Source organism: Lolium perenne, chromosome 3, assembly GCF_019359855.2.
Source record: "Lolium perenne isolate Kyuss_39 chromosome 3, Kyuss_2.0, whole genome shotgun sequence".
Lineage (NCBI taxonomy): Eukaryota > Viridiplantae > Streptophyta > Magnoliopsida > Poales > Poaceae > Lolium > Lolium perenne.
The window spans coordinates 60,755,186-60,766,445 of NC_067246.2; the positions used below are offsets into that span (position 1 = coordinate 60,755,186).

Consider the following 11,260-nt stretch of genomic DNA (forward strand, 5'->3'; position numbering starts at 1 on the left):
TCCGCTCATCAGAAGTTGGCCTTGTTTTTATATGAATTTGAATCACAACATAACAAACTCCATCTTGAGACAAGTTCCATCTTTTAACATGATCAACAACAATTTCCTGAACAACAAAGGAAACACTTTCGGTACCAAACAACCACAAGGGCTAAATAATTATACCAACCAACTCGAACAAATCTCAAACTTGGCAATAGAAACCGACTTTGTCATCATATCAAGAGGATTATCATGAGTACTTATCTTGCATACCTCCAGTTTACATTGAGCAATACTTTTGAGAACATAATGACATTTTGCATCAATGTGTGTTACCCTCTCATGGAACTACATTTGATCTTTAGTAAGGTATATGGCGGTTTGATTGTCACAAAACAAGTTAATGCAAGAATCATCTTCACAAAGGTCAAAATACAAACCTTTCAACTAAAAAGACTCTTTGCAAGATTCATCAATAGCCATATATTCTGCTTCAGTCTTAGATTGGGCAACAATAGGTTGTAGCGTTGCCTTCCAACTCACGACATATCCACAACCAGTGACACATAACATGTGAGGGACCTTCTCTTATTCAAATGGGCAGCAAAATCTGAATCCATATAGCTAATGAGTCCCTCACCGGTCTTGCCAAACTTCAGCAAGCTTTGAACGTGCCACGAAGGTATCTGAAAATCCATTGAAGATCTTTGCAACATTCTTTTCCAGGATTAGCCATGTATCGACTGACCAAACTCATAGCATATGAGAAATCAGGACGAGAACAAACCATGGCATGCATCAAGGAACCAACAACACTAGAATATGGAACTTGTAACATGTACTCAATATCTTCATTAGTACTAAGACATTGCTAAAAAAAATGAAGTGAGTAGAAAACCGAGTGCCAACAATCCTGGCATCATGCATATTAAAGCAAAGAAACAATTTCTTAATGTAATTATGCTAAAAAAATAAATAAAACAACAGATTTTATGTCCCTTGTAATTTACATACATAGTACTTTCTTAGCGGTACCAAGATCCTTCATCTCAAACGCAACACTTAATGTGCTTTTGAAGTAGTTCTCTTTCTTTCTCTTGGCAGCAATCAACATGTCATCAATATATAATAGCAAATATATATATATATAGGTGATCCATTAACAAACCGGATGTAAACACATCTATCATATTGAGATCTCTTAAAATCAGGTGCAAGCATAAGTAAATCAAACCTTTTTGTACCATTATCTTGGAGACTGTTTCAGGTCAGGCACAATAAAACATTCAGGTTGATCCATGTGCCAAGTTCTTCATGCAGAAAACCCGTCTTCACATCTAACTGCTCAATCTCAATATCATGCATGCATAGCCACAATACCGAAACATGCACGGATGAAGACACAGAGAGCATACATCATTATAATCAATACTTGGAACCTGGTTAAAACCTTTTGCGACCCAACTAGCCTTAAACCTTGGAAACTCATTTGGAGACAAACATTTCTTTATCTTGAAGAACCACTTACAACAAACATCCTTTTTTCGTTTAGGAAAGCACACAACATTCCATGTGCCATTTTTATGAGGCGATTGCATCTCCACTTGCATAGCAGAAATCCAGTTCTTGCGGTCAACAAATGCAACGACTTTAGTATATGTAGAAGGTTCAGAATCTTGCTCCGCCTCTTCAGCACAACTCAAAGCATAATAAAAATATTACACTCTTCGATTAAACGAGGACATGTACCTTTGTTATGCCTTGGTCTATCAGCATGGATGGATTTTTTTGTTTGCTACTAAACTTGAGATGAGACTGTTGAACCACAATGTTATCATTTTCAATAACTTCATTTTCTTTCTCCTCCATGTGCTCCACCTGCACGCTAATCTTCGGTTGCTCATCATCAGAAACATCTGAAAGATCAATAGCATCAGAAATATGTAGATGTACTATGATAGAACATAACAACCTCATTAAAAACAACATTCCCGCTCATCAAAACTCTTTTAGTTTTAGGATTCCATAATTTAAATGTCTTAACTCCCGAACCATAATCAAAGAACACACATTTAACATCTCTATGCTCTAACTTTATATTATCAACGTGTGCATAAGCAGTGCAACTGGAAACTTTGAACAATGAATAGTTAGCAGGTAAACTAGACCATATCTTAATGGAAGTTTTCCTATGAAGAAGAATGCAAGGAGACCTGTTTATGAAGTATCATGCGGTGGAGGATGCTTCATCTCAAAAAATTATGTCCATGCCATCATTGGATAACATGCAACAAGCCTTGAAAATGATGATTCAGTTCATGCTCTCAGCCACACCATTCTGTTGAGGGGTGTATGGGATGATGTGGTGCCTCAAAATGCCTCTGTCGCCACAATAATTATTAGAAGCATTAGAACAAAATTTCATGCCATTGTCAGTACGAAGAAATTTAACATTCTTCTCAGTTTACTTTTCTACAATAGCTTGGCCGCTCCAGGCCAGCCTTGGACTTTTCCTCGACTTCAACTATTACGGTGTGACCCAAGTTCATATAAAAGGGAGGCTAACTTCCGATGGGGCCTCCACCACGTGGCCAATCGTTCTTCTCCCGAGGGTAGCTTCATATGAAACTTTATATTGAAGCACGGTGGGATGAATATGGTACTTCTACATTGCTCCCCTTGGGGTTATCGGCATATCATTTTTATAATTGACACTAAACTCCTTGTCCCCATTGGTTCTAACGTGTTGATAACTATGACGATGGGTAGTGGAGCTAGCTAGCATGCGATATGTCATTTGATGTGAGTTATCTGCCGAGCTAGTTGGGCGTGCATGCTGCTTGTTCATCATTTTTTTAGAGTGAAGTCGAAACTACACGCTGCCACAACGCGACAACAACAATGATCTCGAAGGTTGATTCGCCGGTGTTTCTCTCTATATGCTACATTGAGTTGCCTTTCCTTGATGGCTATTTGACTATTTGGAGGGACTGCCATAGATTTGTTGCGACCTACGGGTGATTGGTGTGTTGGTGTTTTTCTAAGGGTGAAATCAAAGTCGCCACATCGGAGCATAATGGGTGATGTTGATAATGTTGCAAGATTGCCACGAGTAATAATTTCTCAACAATGGTGTGTGTCAATTGTCAAGTCTACATTGGTGGTCTAGTTGGTCGAGGATGTACCTTCTCTTTGGACTAAAACCGAGCTTGGACTCCGGTTAAAATAAGATTATCCAAAGATATCGTTAGCTCAATAAAACCATTTTTCTAGTGGTTATATCAAACCACGAGTGTTTGTGGTCAGGACCTTTCTTGAACACACTAACACTTTGGGTTGGAAAGAATTTGATTTATTTTCTATTTGTGGGTACATACGATACATACTTCTTCACGTATGATGCATGATATACGTACCTACAACTGTACAGTACCATACTAGAGTGTTCGTACAGATAGAGAATCCAGGGAAAAGGTAGGGGTTGGAGTCTTGTACCTGAAGACTGCCCCAAGAAAGCGACCAACCCTAATTATTGCACAAGGAATTCGATGCACTAATACTCTCTCACAACACCTTTCTCCCGCTCTCTCTGCCCTGATAGTATCATACAAGCTGTGTGTGTATGGGGACGGGATAGACAGATCTATAGAGTGAGAATCTTCTTAGCTTCCTGCCCACTTCCTCAAAAAGATAGAGTAGTAGCAGCAAGGGAGATTCTCACATTCTCACTCACACCCCCCTCTTTCTCTCTCTAAAGCACACTCCATGTCTCCGCCCTTTGTGTCCTTCTTTGTGTGTGTGTGTGTGTGCTTGATACCTCCCAAAGCCTAAGATATTCCTTGCTTGAGCCATGCTAATATATTCCCTTGTGAATGCAAAGTGCACTGCCAGTAGTAGCACGTAGCAGTTGCACTCACAGAGGCATATATACACATGTGTTGTGTGCTAGCTAAACACTGCTAAGCCATGCATGGCGAGGGAGAGGAAGAAGAGCTTGTGTGTGAAGGGATGCGCCACCCTTTTCAAAGCAAAGAGAGAAGAATCTTATGCATATCTTTGAGGGCTTGAATTGTATGTGGTATATGCTTTGGTACTGCTTTTACCATTTCCTCTCCGTTGATTAATGGTGCAGGAATCATTCATTGGAACCCCAGAAAACAAAAGTTGCCACTGTGTGAGCATCTGTGATATCTTTATTAACTGTTATCAATTAGGTATATAATGAATTCGCTTGCTTTTGGGTTTTTCTAGTGCAAGTAGAGTATGGAGTGATTCCCAGCTAGCTAGGTATATCTGGTGATTATCCCTTGTGCATGTCTGAAATTAATCAAATATTATTGTGTCAAAGGTAAATATTCTTCAAGACACCTTGCTGGTTCTCTCTTAGACTTGCAAGGTTCTCTTTGGACTACTTTGAGGTCACCTTTAATTCTTTTGAATCACGAGCACCCAGCTAAGCTAGTAACTTCCAGTGGGTGATGGGTTGATTCCCCCATTGTAAAAATACCAACTGCAAAAGTTTAACCTAGCTACCACAAAATGTGGAATCCATATAAAAAGATTGACCAAGAAAACACATGCATACATGTGGCTCCGGATGAGTGGTCAGAGTTTCAGTACGACAAGAAGACTTGTCCAACAAATAAAAGGCTCCAATTTTCCATGCATATGCATGCTGGCCAGAGAGATTTGATGGGTGCTAGCTCGGTTCATTTGATGTTAGTAAAATACTCTTGGAGAGCGAGAGCTAGGTTCAGGTGCAGAGATCAGAAACCACATGACCTGCCAGTTGCTACGGCTATATCCTACTCCACCTTGTAGTACATGAAACCTCCTGCATGCATGCAGAAGATTAGCTTTTGCACCTTTGATCTTTGCAAGAAGTTACCATGCCCTTTGCTTTATCCCTCTATAAGGTCTACCTAGAGCATACTGATCTCTTCCCTCCCATACAGATACAGCGAGAACTTTTCCTTTTCACCCCCTCAAAAACTAACTTTATTCTCTCTTCCCTCCCAGAACTCACCCTTAAAAACAGGCCGATTCCCACCCCGATCCCCCATCACTCACACAACCTGAATAATATACTGGAGCTTCCCTATAGCACGTACCTCAAGGGTGTAAGCTAGCTACCGGCACAACTGCTCAACCACCTGTGTGTGGTCGATTGAAATGGATTCTTCGCCTTCAGACCTAACCCTAGACTACACGCCAAACGGCAACGCCGGTGGCGGCGCGGCGGCTGCCAGTGGGTACTCGATAACGTCCCCGAAGCAAGCGCCCCCACCACTCGTGGACCACCATCACCAGCTGATCACGGCGGACCAGGCGACGACGCAGAGGCTGCAGGAGTTCCTGTCCCGCCTCGACGACGAGCGGCTCAAGATCGACGCCTTCAAGCGCGAGCTCCCGCTCTGCATGCAGCTCCTCAACCAAGGTAATTAACGTGCAGAGCTGCGATGCATGTGTTCGTACGTGCAAGGCAACATGGGTCTTGACCGTTATAATATCTGTGTGGGTGCAGCCATGGAGGCGTACAGGCAGCAGCTGGAGGCGTACCAGATGGGAAGCCATGGCGGCGCGCCGGCGAGGGCGCCGCTGGTGCTAGAGGAGTTCATACCGCTCAAGAACTTCGGGATCGACGCGGCGGAAAAGGCGGCCGGGAACGCCCCCTCGGAGAAGGCGAGCTGGATGGTGTCAGCGCAGCTGTGGAACGGGCCGGCGGCTGGGGAAGCGGCGGCCAAGGGTCCGCAGACGCCCAAGGAGCGCTCAGAGCACCCGCTCGACACGAGCCCCATGCTCGGCGCTCTTGACAGCGGCGGCGGCGGTAACGGATGCGGCGCTTTCCTCCCGTTCACCAAGGAGAAGGCCTGCATGGCGGATAACGCAGCGGCACTGCCGGAGCTCGCGCTCGCGCCCTCGGAGAAAGACACGATCGTCGCCCGGGAATCTGACAGGAAGCCGTACCACGAGGACGGGGGCAGCAACGGCGTTGTCGCGAGGAGAGACGTCGTCCAGAACGGGGCACCGCCGACGTCGACGGCGACGGATGGTCAGGCGGTGCCGCCTCCTCCTCAGACTAACCGGAAGGCTCGGAGATGCTGGTCGCCGGAGCTGCACCGCCGCTTCGTCAGTGCCCTCCAGATCCTCGGCGGCGCTCAAGGTATACATATGTCCACATGTACTATGACCTATCCATCAATGCAAATTAAACTGCTGGATTATTTACATGTGTACTTGAGACAAATCCTAAATCTCTTTTGTTGTTTGCAAATAAATTATAGTGGCGACCCCGAAGCAGATCCGTGAGCTCATGAAGGTGGATGGATTGACCAATGATGAGGTGAAAAGCCATCTCCAGGTGATTATAATCTCATCATCATCCCATGGAGCATTCTCTATTACTAGTTCCTTCGAGTAACTATGCATGTAATAGCTTTAATTATGAGTAGAATGATGGCTAATCGATTGCTGAAGACTGAAGTGTCTAATTAATTATCATCTGTCGTGTGGAGAGCAGAAGTACAGGCTGCATACGCGGCGGCCGATGCCGGCGCCGTCGGCACCACCGGCCGGGGCACCGCAGCTGGTAGTTCTGGGAGGCATATGGATGCCGCCGGACTACGCGACGCAAGGGGCTGGACCGGCCGCCATCTACGGGGCGCACGCGGCGTCGCAGGCGCACTACACGGCGGCAGTGTCCGCGCAGGAGTACTACCAATCCGCCGCGGCGGCCGCGCACCACATGCAGCACCACCCGGCGGCCGCCATGGTGCATCACCGCACAGTGGCGCCTCCGCCGCCCGCATACAAGGTTCACCCGGTGTCAGCAGGGTCCCCGGTGTCAGAGGGCCGGGGGAGCGGCGGCGGGGGTGGTAGGGAGAGGTCTGAGAGCATCGACGAGGAGGGCGAGGAGCGGGAGGAGGACGAGGATGAGGAGGACGACGACGGCATGGCGGCCAATGGCGGCGCCGACGAGATCAACTACTAATCACTAATCAGTAGCGCGAACCAATTAGCTAGCCTCCGCGCCAGGATCGTACTTAATTATTAAGTTGGTGACTATTTCCAATCCGGAAAGTGATTTTTTGTCCGCGCGGAGAACGGAAGCCGATCTCACGCTCGAGTGGAGCAGCAGCAGCTGGAGACTGAGATTGTCTCATTCGTGATGTGATATACCGATGGATTTGTGAGGGCTTTTCTTTCTTTTTTCCCCTTTTGGGCTTGACGTTGCATGCCGTCCTTTATTTTTGTGCTAGCTAATAATTTGGTAAATAAGCCATGATGGAAATATGATTAGCTTTTTGTACACTTGGTCGGAGCAAGAGATAATAATTTGGGAGATGTTGCATTGAGCTTTGGGTATGTTACTACGGTGTAAATTCTCAGTAATAAGCAGTAATGGAAGATGCTATTTTGTGGTGACTGAATGTTCCCAAAACATATCTTAGTTGTTTTATTTCCATGAAAAAATATATCTTCTAGTTATTTTCATGTAAAAATATTAGTTGAGATCCTAAAAATATATAGGATCTCCATTAATATTTTTAAAATTTAAATATGTTTTGATTATTTCGAGGATAATAATATGATTGTGTCTAAAGAAACGACGGTGGTGCTTGAAACTTTTCACACGGCGGTGAAAAATTACTCATGCATGATATTATTACAACTATCTTTTTTTACACTCAACATAGCTTAATATCACTATATTCTGATGATACTTGGCAATAATATGTGGTTGTGTGCACCAATTGGTGCAGAGGCTGGGGTTTTCACATGAGGTGGTGCGAAATGTGTGGGAGAGAGAAGTTAACGCAAGAGGAGGAGGTGTCAGGTAGGCATTTAAAGGAGTAGTTGCTCACTTCACCGATTGGAAAAAAAACTCACCGGGACAAATTGAAAAAAAATGCATTGCTCGGCTTAAGAAGGATCTAGAGGCGTGTAGGCCAAGTATAGGTTGATGAAATTTGAATCTCAATGTGTTACTTTCTAAAGCACTGAGCACATGTCAATTAGTTGTAAAGAGGACATAGAAACACAAAATTTGTACATGCCCGCACATTAGGCAGGAACAGACAAAACAAAATCAAGAAGCTAAAACATGATAAAGTTGTGGTTGTGGAGAGTGCCGGGAGATGGCGGCGGTGATTACTAACTACTTTCAAAACCTATTCATTTCTCATGCAGGTAAAAGGAGGAAGGAGCTATTATCACACGTGACGGGAGTCACGGAAGAGATGAATGAACACCTGCTTAAAGAGTTCTTCCGAAGCTGAAATTTGGTTTGCTCTTGATGGGATTGGGGATCTCAAAGCTCTGGATCCGGATGGCATGCCGTCTATTTTCTACAAGAAGCATTGGGAAGTGGTGGGTTCACATGTGGTTCCAGATAATTGCAATGATTCTTGGGTAAGTATAATTCCAAAGGTAAAAAGATCTCGAGTGCGTGTAATATTTTGGCCCTATAAGTCTCTGCAATGTGATCTATAAATTGATCTTGAAAGTTTTGGCAAACTGGTTGAAATTAATTTTGACTATTATTGTAGCACCTAATTAGAGTGCTTTTGTCCTCGGAAGGTAAATTACCGGTGATATCTTGTTGGCCTATGAAGTTACTGATAACCCCCAAGTGCACGAGATCACAGTAGTACAATTCGATAAGTATTTGAGTGTCAAACCCACGAAGAGCTGAAGGTAAACTAACTATTCTCTAAAGCCCTATAACTCACTTATATGGCCTTTTATGCAATGCAATGATCTATAAGGTGTGTAAAGTGATTTTTTGTTATAAAACTAGAAGTTCTGAAAATAAAATGCAAGGATTAAATCTAATGCAAGAAAACTAAAATGTAGTAAAGTAAAGCGAGGTAAAGTGGAGTATCTCAAGGGAGTAAGTGTTCAGAAAAATTGCTATTTCATTTGTGTGGTTGTCACAATTAGTAAAGCTCATTATAGTCTTTTTACTGTTTCTTCTAAAGAGGAGCCATAGATAGGTGAAGCCATAGCTATGAGCAAATACACCACTAGTGATTGATGTTAAAGCCATTGGTAAGAGCAAACAAAGTAATTATTAAGACATAAAGTCCAACCACCGCTATAAGTTTAAGGTCCCCTAATTATACCTCTCGTAGATTAACCATGAATTAATATAACATAATGTCGGAGATAAGGTTCTCGGAGGATAAATGGTTGGGAGCAACCACCCTTCGAGAACAATATCCAATTTTGTACAATATTGTACGACATAAAGGTGATACCTTAGCAAAGGTAATGGAAACGTCCCCACCTACTATGATATTCTGGCGCGATCTCATTAGATCCTTATCGTTGCCTATTCGACGGTACCCCGGAGGAGGGATCCTCACGCAGGGGGGAAGAAGTAGGTGCCATAGGACGGAGAGCCATCGGGACGGCGGTACCCATTTTACCCAGCTTCGGAACGCTGCTCGGATGCAGGGACTACTGCTGCTTGTTGATACGTCTCCGACGTATCGATAATTTCTTATGTTCCATGCCACATTATTGATGATATCTACATGTTTTATGCATACTTTATGTCATTATTATGCGTTTTCCGAAACTAACCTATTGACGAGATGCCGAAGGGCCAGTTGTTGTTTTCTGCTGTTTTTGGTTTCAGAAATCCTAGTAAGGAAATATTCTTGGAATCGGACGAAATCAACGCCCATCATCTTAGAAATCCACGAAGCTTCCAGAACACCCGAGAGGGGCCAGAGGAGGGCCACTGGGCCACCAGACGCCAGGGTGGCGCGGCCCAGGCCTTGGCCGCGCCCCCCTAGTGTGTCACCGCCTCGTCGACCCTCCGACTCCGCCTCTTCGCCTATTTAAAGGTCCCTGACCTAAATCTTCGATACGGAAAAGCCACGGTACGAGAAACCTTCCAGAGCCGCCGCCATCGCGAAGCCAAGATCTGGGGGACAGGAGTCTCTGTTCCGGCACGCCGCCGGGACGGGGAAGTGCCCCCGGAAGGCTTCTCCATCGACACCGCTGCCATCTCCACCGCCATCTTCATCAACGCTGCTGTCTCCCATGAGGAGGGAGTAGTTCTCCATCGAGGCTAAGGGCTGTACCGGTAGCTATGTGGTTCATCTCTCTCCTATGTACTTCAATACAATAATCTCATGAGCTGCCTTACATGATTGAGATTCATATGATGATGCTTGTAATCTAGATGTCATTATGCTAGTCAAGTGGATTTTACTTATGTGATCTCCGGAGACTCCTTGTCCCACGTGTGTAAAGGTGACAGTGTGTGCACCGTGTGGGTCTCTTAGGCTATATTTCACAGAATACTTATTCACTGTTATGAATGGCATAGTGAAGTGCTTATTTATATTCCTTTATGATTGCAATGTTGAGAGTATCCACTAGTGAAAGTATGATCCCTAGGCCTTGTTTCCAATACTGCTATCGCTGCTTGTTTACTGTTCTACTGCATCTGTATTGTCCATAATATTACCACCATCAACCACACGCCAGTCCTGGGCAGCAAAGCACTTTTTCTCGCGCCACATTATCGCTCATACTTATTCATACCACCTGTATTTCACTATCTCTTCGCCGAACTAGTGCACCTATTAGGTGTGTTGGGGACACAAGAGACTTCTTGCTTTGTGGTTGCAGGGTTGCATGAGAGGGATATCTTTGACCTCTTCCTCCTTGAGTTCGATAAACCTTGGGTGATCCACTTAAGGGAAACTTGCTGCTGTTCTACAAACCTCTGCTCTTGGAGGCCCAACACTGTCTACAAGAATAGAAGCACCCGTAGACATCAAGCACTTTTCTGGCGCCGTTGCCGGGGAGGAAAGGTAAAAGGTACTCACACTCCGGATCTCGGCTACTAAGCTATTTTCGCCGTTGTAAGTACTCGAAGCTATTTCCTTTAGATCCTGCAATTGCATCTTTTTGTTTCTTGTTTACACTAGTTAGGCATAATGGAAAACAACAAAAATATGAGAGATCTTTATGAACTTTATCTTGAATTAGGACATGATGTGTTTGAAGAGAGAATTAAAAAACCCATGGAACTTTATATGCATGCTAATGGAAATGTTATTAATATGAATGCTTTGAACACCATTGTTGCTAATGCTATGGAAAATTCTAAGCTTGGGGAGGTCGGTTTTGATGAAAATGATCTCTTTAGCCCTCCGGATATTGAGGAGAAAGTTTATGTTGATTATGATATGCCTCCCATATATGATGATTATAATGATAGTAGTCTTTTGTTACCACCTGTTATGGAGGATAAATT

The 11,260-nt window shown here is 44.1% G+C and overlaps 1 protein-coding gene across 1 annotated transcript; it reads left to right on the plus strand.

Moving 5' to 3' along the window:
- Positions 1 to 4,917: 4,917 nt before the first annotated feature.
- Positions 4,918 to 7,407, plus strand: LOC127341719 (transcription factor NIGTH1). Its single transcript, XM_051367650.2, has 4 exons — positions 4,918 to 5,419; positions 5,507 to 6,145; positions 6,267 to 6,343; positions 6,503 to 7,407. Exons 1-4 carry the CDS (start codon positions 5,155 to 5,157, stop codon positions 6,971 to 6,973), a joined length of 1,452 nt encoding a protein of 483 aa, XP_051223610.1. The 5' UTR covers positions 4,918 to 5,154; the 3' UTR covers positions 6,974 to 7,407.
- Positions 7,408 to 11,260: the final 3,853 nt, after the last annotated feature.

Coding starts and splice junctions, on each gene's coding strand:
- LOC127341719 (XM_051367650.2), top strand. CDS start 5,155: ATGGATTCTTCGCCTTCAGACCTAACCCTAGACTACACGCCAAACGGC. Junction 5,420..5,506: donor CATGCAGCTCCTCAACCAAG/GTAATTAACGTG, acceptor GTGTGGGTGCAG/CCATGGAGGCGTACAGGCAG. Junction 6,146..6,266: donor GATCCTCGGCGGCGCTCAAG/GTATACATATGT, acceptor AATAAATTATAG/TGGCGACCCCGAAGCAGATC.